At 40.0% G+C, this 20,415-nt stretch overlaps 1 protein-coding gene across 1 annotated transcript in view; it reads left to right on the top strand.

The window, feature by feature from the left end:
- Nucleotides 1-20,415, top strand: part of ADAMTSL3 (ADAMTS like 3) — a 371,178-nt gene that overhangs the window by 267,654 nt on the left and 83,109 nt on the right. Inside the window, 2 exon segments of the mRNA XM_027089194.1 lie at nt 12,295-12,487; nt 12,600-12,779. Of these exon segments, the coding sequence (XP_026944995.1) occupies nt 12,295-12,487; nt 12,600-12,779 (373 nt within the window).

The raw sequence follows: 20,415 nt of genomic DNA, 5'->3' as shown, positions 1-20,415 counted from the left end.
TCTCTAGGAGATTTTCGTTGTTGGTATTATGTGGAGCTGGGAGGTCTTTGGTAGACCAATGTCCTGAACTTGGCTCTCCCACCTCAGAGGCACAGCCCTGATACCTGGCTGGAGCACCAAGAGCCTGTCATCCACATGGCTAAGAATAAAAGGGAGAAAGAAAGAGAGAAAGAGAGAAGGAGAGAAAGGGAGGAAGGGAGGAAGGAAGAGATAAAAAAAAAAAAAAAAAATAAAGTTATTAAAATAAAAAATATTTTTTAAAAATTTAAAAAGTAATAAAAAAAAGAAAGGAAGAAGAGAGCAACCATACCAAAAAACAAATCCACCAATGATAACAAGCACTAAAAACTATACTAAAAGAGAAAACAAAAAAGAAACAAACAAAAAAAAAAACCCAGACAGATAGAACCCTGGGACAAATGGTAAAAGCGAAGCTATACAGACAAAATCACACCCAGAAGCATACACATACACACTCACAAAAAGAGGAAAAGGGGGAAAAATATATATATCATTGCTCCCAAAGTCCACCTCCTCAATTTGGGATGATTCGTTGTCTATTCAGGTATTCCACAGATGCAGGGTACATCAAGTTGATTGTGGAGCTTTAATCCGCTGCTCCTGAGGCTGCTGGGAGAGATTTCCCTTTCTCTTCTTTGTTTGCATAGCTCCCGGGGTTCAGCTTTGGATTTGGACCCGCCTTTGCATGTAGGTCGCCTGAGGGCATCTGTTCTTCGCCCAGACAGGACGGGGTTAATGGAGCAGCTGATTCAGGGGCTCTGGCTCGCTCAGGCCAGGGGGAGGGAGGGGTACGGAGTGCGGGGCAGGCCTGCGGCGGAAGGGGCCGGCATGACGTTGCACCAGCCTGAGGCGCGCCGTGCGTTCTCCCAGGGAAGTTGTCCCTGGATCATGGGACCCTGGCAGTGGCTGGCAGCACAGGCTCCCGGGAGGGGAGGTGTGGAGAGTGACCTGTGCTCACACACAGGCTTCTTGGTGGCGGCAGCAGCAGCCTTAGTGTCTCCTGCCCGTCTCTGGGGTCCGCGTTGATAGCCACGGATCACGCCCGTCTCTGGAGCTCCTTTAAGCGGCGCTCTTAATTCTCTCTCCTCGAGCACCAGGAAACAAAGAGGCAAGAAAAAGTGCCTTGCCTCTTCGGCAGCTCCACACCTTTTCCTGGACTCCCTCCCGGCCAGCCGTGGTGCACTAGCCCCCTTCAGGCTGTGTTCACGCCACCAACCCCAGTCCTCTCCTTGGGATCTGACCTCCAAAGCCCGAGCCTCAGCTCCCAGCCCCGCCCATCTCTGCGGCTGAGCAGACAAGCCTCTCGGGCTGGTGAGTGCTGGTTGGCACCCATCGTCTGTGCGGGAATCTCTCCGCTTTGCCCTCCGCACCCCTCTTGCTGCGCTGTCCTCCATGGCTCCGAAGTTTCCCCCCTCTGCCACCCACAGTGTACGCCCGCGAAGGGGCTTCCTAGTGTGTGGAAACCTTTCCTCCTTCACAGCTCCCTCCCCAAGATGCAGGCCCCGTCCCTATTCTTTTGTCTCTGTTTATTCTTTTTTCTTTTGCCCTACCCAGGTACGTGGGGAGTTTCTTGCCTTTTGGGAGGTCTGAGGTCTTCTGCCAGCGTTCAGTAGGTGTTTGGTAGGAGTTGTTCCACATGTAGATGTATTTCTGATATATTTGTGGGGAGGAAGCTGATCTCCGCGTCTTACTCTTCTGCCATCCTGAAGCCTGCTCCCTTTCATCTTTAGGGAAATTGCACTCATGTTAAGTATTAAAAGCCTTAGTAATCCAAATTACTTACCTTAGGTTTCTCAGTTTTTTCTTATTCTAATATTGGAACCAATGATTCAGATATTTTTGGAAAAGCTGGAGTTTCTGTTTTCCTCCCCTGCCCCATCCCTCCTCTGAGACCCTGTAGGATGGAGACTACCCATGTGAACTGGGGTAAGAGACAAGGGGAAATACAGGAGGTGAAAAACATAGTTTAATATCTCAACATATTTTGCCACGAAATTGGAATCATGCTCTATGTGATTTTGTAAACTGGTTCCTTAAACTTGAGTCTTGGAATGGGGTAGAAGGAAGAGTTAAGCAAACAGAAACATAGATAAGTATATTACTTAAATTATAATAAATGCTATAAAGAAACAGAAAAGGTCTCAGGAACAAGAGTAACGTGAGGACCTAATATAGATTGGTGGGGACTGAGGCTTGGGTGCAGGTGGTCAGAGGAGGCCTTTCTGAGGAAGTTCTATGTGAGTTGAGATGTGAAAGAGGAGTAGAAGTTGGCCAGGGGAAGTGTAGAGGAAGGAGTGTTCTAGACAGAAGGAACAGCATGTGCAAAGACCCCGAGGAAAGGAAGAAGTTGGTGTGGTCAGGAAACTGGACAGAAAGGAAGTCAGTGTATCCTGAGATGAGATCAGACACGGCAGGGCCATGGTAGGCATTTAGATGTGATCCAGAGAGTCAGTGGGGGAGCCATTGGAGGCTTTAAACAATGAAATGATAAAGTCACATTTTTAAAAGACTGCTCAAACCCTGAAATGGGGAGCATAGTGACAGAGATGATGAGATCAATTACAAATTTTTAATAAATGTCCTTAAATGAGGTACCCAACCTGCCACAATTCCACTTGAGTATCCCCCATTTAAAGCCTGCTTCCACGTGAATCTGCAATAGTTTTTCCTTAGCTTGTCATTTCCTTTTTACTGTTTATATAGTGCCGCAAATATTCTTCATCAAGATGTTGACTCTGCCTTTAGATTTGTAGTCATGAATATCATTGCACCTCTGCTGTCTGTTCCAGAAATACTCAGAGCATCCTTCAAAAATACTGCTTCCCAAATCATTCCCCTCTGTGCTCCAGGGTTTTGCAGAGGTGTTTTTGTTTTGTTTTTAAATTTTATTGAAGTATAGTTAATTTACAATGTTGTGTTAATTTCTTCTGTACAGCAAAGTGACTCAGTTATACGTATATATATATATTCTTTTTCATATTTTTTTCATTATGGTTTATCACAGGATATTGAATATAGTCCCCTGTGCTGTACAGTAGGACCTTGTTGTTTATCCATCCTATATATAATAGTTTGCATCTGCTAATCCCAAGCTCCCAATACTTCCTTCCCCATACCCCTCCCTCTTGGCAACCACAAGTCTGTTCTCTATGTCTGTGAGTCTGTTTTTGTTTCATAGATATGTTGATTTGTACCATATTTTAGATTCCACATATAAGTGATATCATTTGATATTTGTCTTAGTATGATAATTCCCAGGTCCTATCCGTTCCTAACTGCCTTGATTCAGATGTTTTGACGGAACGGTTTCTTAGTTTCTAAATAACTCCTGCTTCTAATGTTTCCCTGATCCATATGCACATATGTGACTATGAAAGATCCTTCTAAATTGTAGAATGACCGTGTGAACTTCCACAAAAAACCCTTCAATGACTTCCCTTTACCTGTGGAAAATCCACATTCTGTACTTTGGCATAGGTATTTGTTTCCTTGGGCTGCCATAACAAAGTACCACAAACTAAGCGGCTAAAACAATAGAAGTTTATTGTCTCACCAATCTGGAGACTACAAGTCCATAAACAAGGTGTTTTGGCAGGGTTGGTTCCTTCAGAGGGCTGTGAGGGAAAACCTGTTCTGTGCCTCTCTCCTAACTTCTGGTAGTTGAGCGTTCCTTAGCTTGTGGATGGCATTCCTCATGTGTTTTCATATCCTCTTCCCTCTGTATGTCTCTGCATCGAAATTTCCCTTTTATAAGGTCACTACTCATATTGGATCAGGGCCCAATATCTAATGACCTCATCCTAACTTGATCATCTGTAAAGACCCTATTTCCAAATAAAGTCACATTTCTAGGCACTAGCAGTTAGGACTTCAACAGCTTTTTGAAGAAAAGAGTTCAACCCATAACAGCAAATAAAGTCTTTGTTACCCTGGTTTTAGGTTCTTGAACCACATTTCCTGTCATGACCACTCTCACCTCATCACACGCTACACACACACACACACACACACACACACACACACACGTGCTAACGCTGAGGAACTTGCCCAGCAGCCACACTAAATTATTCATTATGACCCATGTTCATGCTCATTCATGGCTTCTGGGCCTTTGCACATACCGTGCCCTCTGCCTGGAGCCCTCCTCCAGGAAATAAACGAATACTCTCCCATAAAAGTAAGCAGTGGCTCACTTCTCCCTGGTATAATGAAGTCCAACAATGTGAAATGGGACCCTAACCTTAGATACTTGATAGGGGTAAGTCTTAATAGTCCAGAGAGAAGAGGGAATGGGTCAGGGGAACGGGATAGAGCCCTAGTTCTACCTCCATCAAGGCATTTCAGACATGTCCCTTAGCTCTCTGGGCCTAGTTTCTCAATCTGAATGTCGACGAAAGGTGTCAGACTTTGTGATCACCAAGGTCCCTTTCAGCTCTAGGCTTTCATTGTTGAGTCATGCTTTCAGGTTGCATTTTTCACTCACATCTCTAGGACTCTGCCTAGTGTTTTTGCAATTATCCTCATATCTACTCATGAGTTGTTTGAAATGCTCAGGGTTTGTTTTAGTTCTAAGAACAACAACCTTTGCTTGACCTGCCCAGGAGGCCAAGGCAGGGTTGAGTTTGTGTTGCAGAGCTGTCCTTCCTTGGCTTACCAATCAGGGCAAGATGTGACAACAAGTCTAGAAACTGTTCCTTAAGGCTGCTGATGGAAGCACGCTGGTTTATTCACGCATCAGCCCACGTGCAGGATCGCTTCCTTCCCTCAGCCTCGGCGAGAGGTCCTGCACAGGATCTTCTTCAGCATCTTGCTCACAGAGCTTTCAAGCTAGGACTAGGGCAACACACAATATATCTTGGCCACTTTACAAAATTAAGGGTCTGCTTTCATGGGAAGAGAAATCGTATTCCTCATTTTGAAGTTGCAAATTTAATAAACTTTTTGAAGGTTGAGAGTCATATTGGAAAAAAACCAGCAGAGACAAAGGGTTGATGCCAAAATAAAGGTAATCTTACAAAAATGTTTTAAGTTCTAGAAACCAGTGGTGTAGGAATAACAAGAACAGGGTGTTGCACAATATTTACATACAAATATTTACTGACTCCAAGGGCAATAGCAGTAAAATATTACTGCAGGGTGAAACTTACCAGTGAGATTGGATTGGACAGTCAGTAGTTCTTCATTTACCCAAAGGCAAATGTATTTGATGTATTAGGCTGAACTCTCCAAGGTGGGGTGTTATATATTTATTTGCTTTTATGGGTTACTCCCCTTGGTCTATCCTATAACTGCTGAGTGTCTGCTATTTATGGAGTTTGCTTTTTCCAAGAGAGAGCCAGCAGTTCATAGAAACATGTGGGGTTACTTAATGGTCCTACTAGTCCGAGAAGAGCCTTCTTCTATGACAGGATTCAACACAGCTAGACAGGGAAGTAGGGAAACAGGAGGCAAGAGTAATGTGTTTCTGTACCGACTTGTTGCCCAGTTCTTGAATTAAAAAAAAATTCTGTGTTTAGTTCACTGTCTGTTAATAAGAAATTGTTATCCATTTCTTGACTAAAAATGGTTCCACTTCTGCTTCCTTATGGCACTAATTGATTCTTCTAGTTACATACTTTCTTGAAAGACTGATAATCCTGAAGTAACTTCAAATAACTTACATAGTTAAGCTGAGTTGTTTTAATAGTGTAACAAAAACCTTTTAATTATTTAGCCATGTAGTCTGATTGTCTTCAAAGTATGACCTATATATCTACTATTGGTGATTTCCCTCACCTCTAAAGCTCCTGGAAATTTAGATATTAATAGGCTAATTAATAGGTTAACTTATATACTTCCAATTATATCCAGTCCTATGGCTAGCAGGGGCTTAACATCTTCCTTTTAATTCGTGGGAAAGGAGCCATGTTCTTTGCTTCTTTGTGAAAAAAAAGAAAAAAAGCTGCTGCTAATCACAGCCTGAAGCCATTGTTTACCTGAGGCTGCTCACTTGTGGAGAGGAAGGACAAACACAGATAGAGGCCGGGACCAGATACCGCCCCAGATTACCTGTCGGCTCGGTGGTTGGATCAACAGTGTCCTTATAGTGCTTCTGTGCCACGTTGTCCATATAAGACCTCGTTCTAGACTGGAGACCCTGGAGGGCTAGATGGAGGCAAACAAAACTGAGACAGGAAGGGTTAAGAGACAGAGAAAAGGATTGAAGGAGGTGGAGGGAGAGAATACCCTCTTCCAGTTGAGGCTGCAAAATGAAGTTCCAAAGCATGTAAAAAAATCTAATACTTACGAAGATAGCCCACAGATTCAATAGTTGAAAGATGAATTCACTCCAGAAGAAATTAAAATATAAGAACAATGTGAAAATACTTTAAGTATTATTGGGATTTTTGGAGAAATAACTAATAAATAATATCTATGTAAAGAACTAGAAATTTTGAAATAGAAATAGACAGGAATGTGGTAAGAATAGATGTGTATTATAAAGAAAGCATTAGAAAACCTAGAAATGAAAAACAGTCAATGAAATAAAAGAATAAGCTATAGACAATTGAAAGAGTTGGTGACTTGAAGATAGTGCTGAGGGTGTCAAATGAATCAAACCACAGAAGGTTGATGATTTGGGGAAAAGAGAAGAAAGTGCAGAAATAGGGAAATAATGGCAGAGAAGCAAGATATTAAACTGTTGACTAAAACTCAGGAAAAAATACTTCTAGTATCAAGAGAAAAAAGTGAAAACAAATCCCCACTTTGATAGGGCAAGTGAGACTGCAGAAAATCAAGGATGACAAGAAATTCTTAAAAGCTGTAAGACAGGAAAGACATATTAACCCCAAGAACGTATTAACAAGTGGAGTTTCCAGAAAACAAAGGAATAACATATTTAGAGAACTCAGGGAAAGTCATGATCATCCTAGAGCTAAACTTGCTAAACTTTCAAGTATATGAATGTGGGCGTCCATTTTTTTTTTTTTTTTTTGCGGTACGTGGGCCCCTCACTGTACTCTACCGCTGCAGAGCACAGGATCCGGACACGCAGGCTTCGCGGCCATGGCTCACAGGCCCAGCCGCTCCGCGGCACGTGGGATCTTCCCACACCGGGGCACAAACCCGCGTCCCCTGCATCAACAGGCGGACTCTCAACCACTGCGCCACCAGGGAAGCCCTGGGCGTCCATTTTTAGCCTGTGATGGACTGGATATCCTGAATGCCCTTTTGTTAAAGCTCCTAAAAATACTAGGTAAAATGTGTAAAAATAACTTGAAATGTAGAATTAAGCTTGTAAGAAAGTAGGGGAAATCCTCAGTAGCCAAAACGAAGCTGAGGCATGAATCTAGAGTGGTAACCCAGTATAAAAGTTAGTACCTCTCTGGGGACAGCTACCAACAGCCCTTTATGCAGGAGGTGGGGGGTTATATCTATCTGACTATGTGATCTGAAAAATTCATTCACATTGGTTTTGACAGACGTAATGCAAATTCTTTGTAGAGGAATGATGTAACTTCCACCTAGAACTTAAAATTCCCACCAAGACCTAATAGGAATGACCTCATAATCAAAAATCAAAATACTCAGGAATAAACAACATGGGAGAATCAGTGGGGAATCAGATACACAGAGCGTCAGATAGTTGGAATTATCAGATACAGAATATAAAATATGTTTGTTTAAAATACTTAAAGGTATAAAACTGGAAATGAAAACCTAAGCTAGGAACAACCTATCAAAAATACTTGGACAGTTTTTTTAAAGAACCAAATATTAGGTTGAACCATATAAAACTTAAATTTCATTGGTTAAAAATGGTCAAATATTCCAAATTCATATGGTTCAAACTAATAGAATATCTAGAGGTTAAATATAAAATCACTGACATTTAAAAGTTATGGAATGGGGCAAACAGGTGAAGTAGAAGAGAGATCTGAAGAAATTACCTGGAAAAAAGCACAGAGGGGGGCTTCCCTGGTGGCGCAGTTGTTGAGAGTCCGCCTGCCAATGCAGGGGACGTGGGTTCGTGCCCCGGTCCGGGAAGATCCCACATGCCGCGGAGCAGCTAGGCCCATGAGCCGTGGCCGCTGAGCCTGCGCATCCGGAGACTGTGCTCCGCAACGGGAGAGGCCACAACAGTGAGAGGCCCGCGTGCCGCAAAAAAAAAAAAAAAAAGCACAGAGAACAAATGAGATACGTAAAATATGCACTGGAAATAAGAAATACAGAGGATATATTGAGAAGGTATGTATCTAAATGAAGCTGCAAAAAGATAGCAGGTAATATTCAAAGAGATAATGGCTGAGAATATTTTGGAGTTAATGAAAAATATGAATCCTGAGAATCTGGAGTTACAACAGATCCCAAGCAGGAAAAATAAAAAAGAGATACACACCTAGACACATGGCTGGGAAGCCTCGGAACTCCAAAGACAAAGAAAATATCTCAGAAGCAATCAGAGAGAAGAGATGTATAAGAGGAACAGCAAAAACTGACAGTATTCTTCTCATTAGTAATAATGGAATATTATCTTCAGATGGTTCAGAGGAAATAACTGTCAGCCTGGAATCACATACTTAGTGAACAATATTTCAAAGATGAAACAAGGGTATTTTCAGATTGTAATGGGGTCAGCAAACCGTGGCCTTATAGGTGATGTGAGGATTAAGTGTGTTAATACATGTAAAGTACTCTAAAAAGAGCTTGGCCCATGGTAAGTGATCGATAAATGTTAACTACTATTATGTTAGAAATTTTAGGTGAGCAAAACCAGGAGACTTTACTAGCAGCAAACTTTCACTAAAGATAATTTTAAAAGAATGTGTTTATTAAGCAGAAAACTGATCCTAGAGGGACGATCTGAGATATAAGAATGAATACTGACCAAAGTACATTGTAAAGACAGCTATCTAAAAAAGAATCACTGACTGTGCAAGTCAATAATAATATCTGAATGTGGATTTGAAATAGATATTGGACAACAAAGCCTTGTAAAACTGGGTCAAATGTTGATTGTGGAGTTAAAGTGATTTAAGCCCCTTGTACTATTTGTGAAGATGGAAATAATTTTGATTAACTCTAGAGATGTTAAATAGGCCCTTTAAATTTCCAAGGGTAACTCTAAGGATAAAAGATAGCAGAGGAGAAAGCAGAATAAAAAAATATAATGAACTCCACCAAACCCGTGGAAAAAAAAACAAAACAGGAATGATTAAAATAAGTATGGAAAAGTCAGGAGAAACAGAATTCTAGACAACAGTAACAGATGAGAGTAGTTCAAGAAGCCCTTTCATCTAGATCAAGAAAAGGAATAGAGATACCAAGAAACTCTAGACTTTGTTATCAGCATTTATAGTGATATATGCCATAATTTAAGGGTAAGTGCTAAAGGAATGTAAATGCTGGTTTATATATTCATTTGTCTTTTTGCATGTTAATTGAATTTTCTAATTCTAAAGTTAAAAAAAATCCAATTTTTAAATTTACTTAAATTTATTTATTGTTTGACATAATGTTTTTCATTTTACACCTATTATACTTTTATTATTTTTAATGCCTTTGAGATTCCCCTTAAATTCCTTACGTTTATGCTGTCTCTATTTTTGTTCTTCTCACCATAAATTTATCAATTTTATTTGTCTTTTGAACAGCCAACTTTTGTTTTCTAGTTCACTCATTTCTGTACTCATCTCTTTTTTTGTTTCCTCTCCCTTACTTTTTTTGGTCTAATATACTGTTTTTTTAACTTCTTGAAATAGATTATTGTTTTCAGCCTTTCTTGCATTTTAATATGTACATTTAAGACTTTGATTTTCTTCTAATCATGGCTTTAGCTGCATCCCACAGATTTTGACATTTCATGTTTTTTAACATGCATTTAAAAATACTGTCTAATTTTCATTGTGATTTCTTCTTTGACACATGAGTAATTTAAAAGGTTATTGCATAATTTCTAAATATTTGGGGGATTATCTAATATAGTTCCACTGTGGTCAGAAATGTGATCGACTAGGTGGCTTAAACAACAGAAGTTTATTTTCTCACAGTTCTGGAGGCTAGAACTTTTAAGATCGAGGTGCCAGCAGGGTACCGTGTTTGATGACAGCTCTCTTCCCAGCTTGCTGACAGCTGCCTTCTCACTGTGTCCTTTTATGGCAGAAAGAGAGAGAGAGAGAGAGCAAGCTCTCTGGTTTATCTTCTTACAAGGGCACTAGTCCCATCAGGAAGGCCCCACCCTTATGGCCTCTTCTAACCCTAATTTTGACCTAAAGGCCTAATTTCCAAACACTATCACATTGAAGGTTAGGGATTCAACATATGAATTTGGGGAGGGATACAAACATTCAGTCCATAGCGTGTACTGTGTATTATTTTAATCCTTTGATTGACTTGCTTCCATTTTACTTAGGATTTATATTTCTCTTTTATTTAGAATTCAGAATACATAACCATACATAAAAAATATTTTCTTTATATACATTTGTCAGATTTTGTGCTCAGGTTTTACCGAGCTTCATAATGTACATTAAAATATTTAATCCTCTTCTTTACTTTGGAACATTTTAAATAACATAGGAATTCACTTGTTTCTTAGAAACTTGTAGGCACTCAATCACACAATTAGCAAGCTCTAGTCCCTTTCTTGAATAGAACTTTTTGTAGTTGCCTAATAACATGTATTTCATCAAAATTTTCAAATGTATTATTTAGTTCTCTATGTTCTTATTAAAATTCATCTTTTTGATAAGCCAGGAGCTTAGAGAAGTATTTCACAGCTTAAAATTTTTTTATTACATATCCTTCCATTTTTCTTATATCTAACATCTCATATTTCATACATATCTGTGCTTGTTAGTCAGTCTCCGTATTTGTTATATCATCATTGTGAACTCTTGCCTTCATAAATTAAGATTTTACTCTTTTTGCCCTATTTGTCTTTAATACTGTTCTTCATTTTTTCTCTTAGTCACATAAGTAAAACATGTTTATTATAGAAAGTTAGAAATCAGAAAAACTGAAAAATCACCTTTAGATAAACACTAATACTTTTCAAAGAACTAACTTATTTTTTCTGATAATGAATGTTTATTATAAGAAAAATCAGGAGAAAGATACCAGCAAGAATAAAGAAAATAAAAATCCTATCACTTAGAGATCATCACTGTTAACATTTCAATGTGTAATTAGCCATATTCTTTTTCTGCATGCGACCTATTTTCTAATAAAAATACATGAATGTATTTCCATGTCAGTAACTGTATATCTACTTTATTTTCAATGGCTGCTAGCATGGTGCTTTATGAATAGACAATTATTTATTTTGCCCTTTATTATTAAATGTTTAGATGGCTTCCTTCCACTTTGTAAAATTTAATTAATTAATTAATTATTTTTTTGCTGTTACAAACTACCTTGGAGCAAGCAGTTTTTTATTAATGTACATTTTAAGCATTTAAAAATTCTTTCCTTATGATGTATCTTTACAGTAACTAGTTAAAAATTCATGATTACTAAGAATTAAATATCCACAAATTAAAATAATCATTGTATACAATTTTTTACCCATCAGACAGGTGGAGACTTTTTTAAATGATATTGTCCAGTGTTGGTGTGGCTGTAAGAAACCAGGCCGTCTCACTTGCTTTTGGTGAGAGTGTGAATTGAGAGAATCTTTTTGAAGGCAACTTGGAAATATGTATCATGAGCAGCTGCCCTGGGTTTTAATTTTTACAGATGTTTCATGAGAAAACCTGATTTTTCCAAGATCTTATTGGAAAGGAATCACATTTCATATACATACATATATACACACACACACACACACACACACACACACACACACACACACACACACACATGTTATAATCCTAACATAAAAGAATTTTCTTAGGGATATTCCAAATAATGAATCCAGGTGCCCTGAAAATTTCCTGAAGTGTGCTTTTAAGCATTTAAAATTCTTTTGGCACCTATATAATTCATCCTTGCCTTGGGGCTCTGTTCAAAACAAAACTAAGATTTTATTATTGCTGTAGGGTGGTAGGTTAGGATGGAGAGAAGTGTACTCTGGACTTTCCCAAACAGGTAAAATCTTTAAACCCTTTCCTGACACTTCTTGCCTTGAAACATTGTATTTCTGGACTTGAATTGCATATGTTGGTGCTGTGACTCCAGGATCTGGATGTGGCGGGTGGAGTCTGGAAGTCCAGAGAGACACTTGTCCATGCTCTGGTTGTTGCACAGAGTCCATTGGACAGTTAATGTTGCCCACTTGTTTTTCTGGTACAGGTGGCACACGGGCTCTTGGGGACCCTGCTCAGCTACCTGTGGCGTTGGAATCCAGACCCGAGAAGTGTACTGCCTGCACCCTGGGGAATCCCCCTCCCCTCCTGAGGAATGCCAAGATGAGAAGCCCCATGCCTTACAAGCATGCAATCAGTTTGATTGCCCTCCTAGCTGGCATATTGAAGAATGGCAGCAGGTATGGCAGACTGATGACTCCACGGCCGCCAGGCTGATGATTGTAAGAGCCCTGCATTGCACTAAGTTGAAGAGGGCCAAGCCCGTTGACTCACCTCCTTCCGTCTTCTCAGTGTTCCAGGACCTGTGGTGGGGGAACTCAGAATCGCAGGGTCACCTGTCAGCAGCTGTTAACGGATGGCAGCTTTCTGAGTCTCTCAGATGAATTGTGTCAAGGACCCAAGGCATCTTCTCATAAGTCCTGTGCCAGAACAGACTGTCCTCCGCATCTAACTGTGGGAGACTGGTCAAAGGTAAGGGCCACTGCAAACTTCACAGTCCCTTCTTTTCTGCTCCTCCCTTTTTTCAGCCTTTCGATATTTCCTCCCTGAGATGAGAGCTGGGGCTAGTTTGAGGTGAGTGGAATGTCTAGTGTGCAAAATTTCAGGAAGCACTTACTCACTCTCTGGGTTGTGTAAGTGCCCTGGTCCAGACCTACACATAATGATCCGTTTTCAGTTTTTACTCAATATTACTTAAACTGTACTCAACACGTTTCTCCTAAACCAAATCCCATTACTTCTTTCTTTTGGAAGAACCAAAGTCATTGTATCCCAGGATTAACTCAAAATCGGTTTGGTTCTTCTCTGCCTTAGGTCTCCTTATATAGAATTATTTATTAAACCCTGACATTTCAACTTCCCGAAAATTTTCCACACCTTTACTTCCTTTGCATTCCGTTGATACCATTGCTGATTTTACCATTTACCCTCTCAAGTTCACGTTAATTGCAATAAGCAGAATTCCAAACTATCATTTTAGTGCTGCCAGGACTTATTATAGGCTAGTAGCAATGCCTCATTTTTCAGGTGGGGAAAATTAAACCCAAATAGCTGAAATAAGCTGCAAGGTAGGAGCAGAATGCACGCCTTTTAACCTTATCCCAAGGGTTCTCTCTTCGATATTACACTGCCCACCAGATTCCCGGCCTCTGTACCACTCTCTCATCTCCACACCATCTAACACCTCAAATTATTCCCATCACTGCGTCCATCAAGTCACCTCCTACAGGTCGGAAAACTCAACTTTCAGTTCCCCAGAATACCTCGCAGGGCTTTCCTTGAACTGATGGGACTCATATTCCAGCCCCCTTTATTCTTTTTTTTTTTACATCTTTATTGGAGTATAATTGCTTTACAATGGTGTATTAGTTTCTGCTTCATAACAAAGTGAATCAGTTATACATATACATATGTTCCCATATCTCTTCCCCCTTGCGTCTCCCTCCCTCCCACCCTCCCTATCCCACCCCTCCAGGTGGTCACAAAGCACCGAGCTGATCTCCCTGTGCTATGCGGCTGCTTCCCACTAGCTATCTACCTTACGTTTGATAGTGTATATATGTCCATGCCTCTCTCTCACTTTGTCACAGCTTACCCTTCCCCCTCCCCATATCCTCAAGTCCATTCTCTAGTAGGTCTGTGTCTTTATTCCTGTCTTACCCCTAGGTTCTTCATGACATTTTTTTCCTTAAATTCCATATATATGTGTTAGCATACGGTATTTGTCTTTCTCTTTCTGACTTACTTCACTCTGTACGATAGACTCTAGGTCTATCCACTTCATTACAAATAGCTCAATTTCCTTTCTTTTTATGGCTGAGTAATATTCCATTGTATATATGTGCCACATCTTCTTTATCCATTCATCCGATGATGGACACTTAGGTTGTTTCCATCTCTGGGCTATTGTAAATAGAGCTGCAATGAACATTTTGGTACATGACTCTTTTTGAATTATGGTTTTCTCAGGGTATATGCCCAGTAGTGGGATTGCTGGGTCATATGGTAGTTCTCTTTGTAGCTTTTAAGGAACCTCCATACTGTTCTCCATAGTGGCTGTACCAATTCACATTCCCACCAGCAGTGCAAGAGTGTTCCCTTTTCTCCACACCCTCTCCAGCATTTATTGTTTCTAGATTTTTTGATGATGGCCATTCTGACTGGTGTGAGATGATATCTCATTGTAGCTTTGATTTGCATTTCTCTAATGATTAATGATGTTGAGCATTCTTTCATGTGTTTGTTGGCAGTCCGTATATCTTCTTTGGAGAAATGTCTATTTAAGGCTTTGCCCATTTTTGGATTGGGTTGTTTGTTTTTTTGTTATTGAGCTGCATGAGCTGCTTATAATTTTGGAGATTAATCCTTTGTCAGTTGCTCCATTTGCAAATATTTTCTCCCATTCTGAGGGTTGTCTTTTGGTCTTGTTTATGGTTTCCTTTGCTGTGCAAAAGCTTTGAAGTTTCATTAGGTCCCATTTGTTTATTTTTCTTTTTTTATTTCCATTTCCCTAGGACGTGGGTCAAAAAAGATCTTGCTGTGATTTATGTCATAGAGTGTTCTGCCTATGTTTTCCTCTAATAGTTTCATAGTTTCTGGCCTTACATTTAGGTCTTTAATCCATTTTGAGCTTATTTTTGTGTATGGTGTTAGGGAGTGATCTAACCTCGTACTTTTACATGTAGCTGTCCAATATTCCCAGCACCACTTATTGAAGAGGCTGTCCTTTCTCCACTGTACATTCCTGCCTCCTTTATCGAAGATAAGGTGACCATATGTGCGTGGGTTTATCTCTGGGCTTTCTATCCTGTTCCATAGATCTATCTTACTGTTTTTGTGCCAGTACCATACTGTCTTGATTACTGTAGCTTTGTAGTATAGTCTGAAGTCAGGGAGCCTGATTCCTCCAGCTCCGTTTTTTGTTCTCAAGATTGCTTTGGCTATTTGGGGTCTTTTGTGTTTCCATACAAATTGTGAAATTTTTGTTCTAGTTCTCTGAAAAATACCAGTGGTAGTTTGATAGGGATTGCATTGAATCTGTAGATTGCTTTGGATAGTAGAGTCATTTTCACAATGTTGATTCTTCCAATCCAAGAACATGGTATATCTCTCCATCTGTTTGTATCATCTTTAATCTCTTTCATCAGTGTCTTATAATTATCTACATACAGGTCTTTTGTCTCCTTAGGTAGGTTTATTCCTAGACATTTTATTCTTTTTGTTGCAATGGTAAGTGGGAGTGTTTGCTTGATTTCACTTTCAGATTTTTCATCATTAGTGTATAGGAATGCCAGAGATTTCTGTGCATTAATTTTGTATCCTGCTACTTTACCAAATTCATTGATTAGCTGTAGTAGTTTTCTGGTAGCATCTTTAGGATTCTCTATGTATAGTATCATGTCATCTGCAAACAGTGACAGCTTTACTTCTTCTTTTCCGATTTGGATTCCTTTTCTTCTCTGATTGCTGTGGCTAAAACTTCCAAAACTATGTTGAATAAGAGTGGTGAGAGTGTGCAACCTTGTCTTGTTCCTGATCCCAGTGGAAGTGCTTTCAGTTTTTCACCATTGAGGACGATGTTGGCTGTGGGTTTGTCATATATGGCCTTTATTATGTTGAGGAAATTTCCTTCTGTGCCTACTTTCTGCAGGGTTTTTATCATAAATGATGTTGAATTTTGTCAAAAGCTTTCTCTGCATCTATTGAGATGATCATATGGTTTTTCTCCTTCAGTTTGTTAATATGGTGTATCACGTTGATTGATTTGCGTATATTGAAGAATCCTTGCATTCCTGGAATAAACCCCACTTGATCATGGTGTATGATCCTTTTAATGTGCTGTTGGATTCTGTTTGCTAGTATTTTGTTGAGGATTTTTGCATCTATGTTCATCAGTGATTTGGCCTGTAGTTTTCTTTCTTTGTGACATCCTTGTCTGGTTTTGGTATCAAGGTGATGGTGGCCTCGTAGAATGAGTTTGGGAGTGTTCCTCCCTCTGCTATATTTTGGAAGAGTTTGAGAAGGGTAGGTATTAGCTCTTCTCTAAATGTTTGATAGAATTTGCCTGTGAAGCCATCTGGTCCTGGGCTTTTGTTTGTTGGAAGATTTTTAATCACAGTTTCAATTTCAGTGCTTGTGATTGGTCTGTTCATATTTTCTATTTCTTCCTGATTCAGTCTTGGCAGGTTGTGCATTTCTAAGAATTTGTCCATTTCTTCCAGGTTGTCCATTTTATTGGCATAGAGTTGCTTGTAGTAATCTCTCATGATCCTTTGTATTTCTGCAGTGTCAGTTGTTACTTCTCCTTTTTCATTTCTAATTCTATTGATTTGAGTCTTCTCCCTTTTTTTCTTGATGAGTCTGGCTAATGATTTATCAATTTTGTTTATCTTCCCAAAGAACCAGCTTTTAGTTTTATTGATCTTTGCTTTCGTTTCCTTTATTTCTTTTTCATTTATTTCTGATCTGATTTTTATGATTTCTTTCCTTCTGCTAACTTTGGGGGTTTGTTGTTCTTCTTTCTCTAATTGCTTTAGGTGCAACGTTAGGTTGTTTATTCGAGATGTTTCCTTTTTCTTAAGGTAAGATTGTATTGCTATAAACTTCCCTCTTTTAACTGCTTTTGCTGCATCCCATAGATTTTGGTTCGTCGTGTCTCCATTGTCATTTATTTCAAGGTATTTTTTGATTTCCTCTTTGATTTCTTCAGTGATCACTTCATTATTAAGTAGTGTATTGTTTGCCTCCACCTGTTTGTATTTTTTACAGATCTTTTCCTGTATTTGATATCTAGTCTCATAGCATTGTGGTCGGAATAGATACCTGATATGATTCAATTTTCTTAAATTTATCAAGGCTTGATTTGTAACCCAAGATATGATATCTCCTGGAGAAATTTCCATGAGCACTCGAGAAGAAAGTGTATTCTGTTGTTTTTGGATGGAATGTCCTATACATATCAATTAAGTCCATCTTGTATAATGTGTCATTTAAAGCTTGTCTTTCCTTATTTATTTTCATTTTGGATGATCTGTCCATGGGTGAGAGTGGGGTGTTAAAGTCCCCTACTATGATTGTGTTACTGTTGATTTCCCCTTTTATGGCTGTTAGTATTTGCCTTATGTATTGAGATGCTCCTATGTTGGGTGCATAAATATTTACAATTGTTATATCTTCTTCTTGGATCGATCCCTTTATCATTATGTAGTGTCCTTCTTTGTCTCTTCTAATAGTCTTTATTTTAAAGTCTATTTTGTCTGATATGAGAATTGCTACTCCAGCTTTCTTTTGGTTTCCATTTGCATGGAATATCTTTTTCCATCCCCTTACTTTCAGTCTGTATGTGTCTCTAGGTCTGAAGTGGGTCTCTTGTAGACAGCATATATATGGGTCTTGTTTTTGTATCCATTCAGCCAATCTGTGTCTTTCAGTGGGAGCATTTAGTCCATTTACATTTAAGGTAATTATCGACATGTATGTTCCTATTCCCATTTTCTTAATTGTTTTGGGTTCGTTATTGTAGGTCTTTTCCTTCTTTTGTGTTTCTTGCCTAGAGAAGGTTTTAGCATTTGTTGTAAAGCTGGTTTGGTGGTGCTGAACTCTCTCAGCTTTTGCTTGTCTGTAAAGCTTTTAATTTCTCCATCAAATCTGAACGAGATCCTTGCTATGTAGAGTAATCTTGGTTGCAGGTTTTTCTCCTTCATCACTTTAAATATGTCCTGCCAGTCCCTTCTGGCTTGCAGAGTTTCTGCTGAAAGATCAGCGGTTAACCTTATTGGGATTCCCTTGTGTGTTATTTGTTGTTTTTCCCTTGCTGCTTTTAATATGTTTTCTTTGTATTTAATTTTTGACAGTTTGATTAATATGTGTCTTGGCTTATTTCTCCTTGGATTTATCCTGTATGGGACTCTATCTGCTTCCTGGACTTGATTAACTATTTCCTTTCCCATATTAGGGAAGTTTTCAACTATAATCTCTTCAAATATTTTCTCAGTCCCTTTCTTTTTCTCGAACCCCTGTAATTCGGATGTTGGTGCGTTTAATGTTGTCCCAGAGTTCTCTGAGACTGTCCTCAGTTCTTTTCATTCTTTTTTCTTTATTCTGCTCTGCAGTAGTTATTTCCACTATTTTATCTTCCAGGTCACTTATCCGTTCTTCTGCCTCAGTTATTCTTCTATTGATCCCATCTGGAGTATTTTTTATTTCATTTATTGTGTTGTTCATCTTTGCTTGTTTCATCTTTCGTTCTTCTAGGTCCTTGTTAAATGTTTCTTGCATTTTGTCTATGCTATTGCCAAGATTTTGGATCATCTTTACTATCATTATTTTGAATTCTTTTTCAGGTAGACTGCCTATTTCCTCTTCATTTGTTAGGTCTGGTGGGTTTTTATCTTGCTGCTTCATCTGCTGTGTGTTTTTCTGTCTTTTCATTTTGCGTATCTTACTGTGTTTGGGGTCTCCTTTTTGCAGGCTGAAGGTTCGTAGTTCCCGTTGTTTTTGGTGTCTGTCCCCAGTGGCTAAGATTGGTTCAGTGGGTTGTGCAGGCTTCCTGATGGAGGGGACTAGTGCCTGTGTTCTGGTGGATAAGGCTGAATCTTGTCTTTCTGGTGGGCAGGTCCACGTCTGGTGGTGTGTTTTGGGGTGTCTGTGGACTTATTATGATTTTAGGCAGCCTCTCTGCTAATGGGTGGGGTTGTGTTCCTGTCTTGCTAGTTGTTTGGCATAGGATGTCCAGCACTGTAGCTTGCTGCTCGTTGAGTGAAGCTGTGTGCTGGTGTTGAGATGGAGATCTCTGGGAGATTTTCGCCATTTGATATTATGTGGAGCTGGGCGGTCTCTTGTGGACCAGTGTCCTGAAGTTGGCTCTCCCACCTCAGAGGCACAGCACTGACTCCTGGCTGCAGCACCAAGAGCCTTTCATCCACACGGCTCAGAATAAAAGGGGGAAAAAGTAGAAAGAAAGAATTGGTAGAAGTAGAAAGAAAGGAAGAATGAAGGAAAGAAAGAATGAAAGGAAGGAAGGAAGGAAGAAAGAAAGGAAGAAAGGAAAGAAAGAAAGAAAGGAGTGAGGGAGGGAGGGAGGAAGGAAGGAAGGAGGGAGGGAAGAAAGGGAAAAAGGAAAGAAAGAAAGAAGATAAAGTAAAATAAAATAAAGTAAGATAAAATGAAATAAAGTTATTAAAATAAAAAATAATTATTAAGAAAAAAAAATTTTAAATAAATGGATGGATAGAACCCTAGGACAAATGGTGGAAGCAAAGCTATACAGACAAAATCTCACACAGAAGCATACACATACACACTCACAAAAAGAGGAAAAAGGGAAAAAATCATAAATCTTGCTCTCAAAGTCCACCTCCTCAATTGGGATGATTCGTTGTGTATTCATGTATTCCACAGATGCAGGGTACATCAAGTTGGTTGTGGAGCTTTAATCCGCTGCTCCTGAGCCGGCTGGGAGGGATTTCCCTTTCTCTTCTTTGTTCTCACAGCTCCCAGGGGCTCAGCTTTGGATTTGGCCCCGCCTCTGCATGTAGGTCGCCGGAGGGCGTCTGTTCTTCGCTCAGACAGGACGGGGTTAAAGGAGCCGCTGATTCGGAGGCTCTGGCTCACTCAGGCCGGGGGGAGGGAGGGGCACGGAGTGCGGGGTGAGCCTGCGGCGGCAGAGGCCGGCGTGACGTTGCACCAGCCTGAGGCACGCCGTGCGTTCTCCTGGGGAAGTTGTTCCTGGATCCCGGGACCCTGGCAGTGGCGGGCTGCACAGGCTCTCCGGAAGTGGGGTGTGGATAGTGACCTGTGCTCGCACACAGGCTTCTTGGTGGCGGCAGCAGCAGCCTTAGCGTCTCTTGCCCGTTTCTGGGGTCCGCGCTTTTAGCCGCGGCTCGCGCCCGTCTCTGGAGCTCCTTTAAGCAGCGCTCTTAATCCCCTCTCCTCGTGCACCAGGAAACAAAGAGGGAAGAAAAGGTCTCTTGCCTCTTCGGCAGCAGCCCCCTTTATTCTTATTCCAGCTCTTTCTTCCAGTCTTGCTGCATCCTTACTGTCTATAGGCTGAGGTTTTAGCAAAGGTTCTGAAGCAGGTAGTTGAGGTCCATAATGAGGGTCCTCTAAT

Source organism: Aethalodelphis obliquidens, unplaced genomic scaffold (genome assembly GCF_003676395.1).
Source record: "Aethalodelphis obliquidens isolate GAN/ISIS:26980383/991018 unplaced genomic scaffold, ASM367639v1 scaffold65, whole genome shotgun sequence".
Classification (NCBI taxonomy): Eukaryota; Metazoa; Chordata; class Mammalia; order Artiodactyla; family Delphinidae; genus Aethalodelphis; species Aethalodelphis obliquidens.
This window is presented reverse-complemented; position numbering and strand designations above follow the sequence as displayed.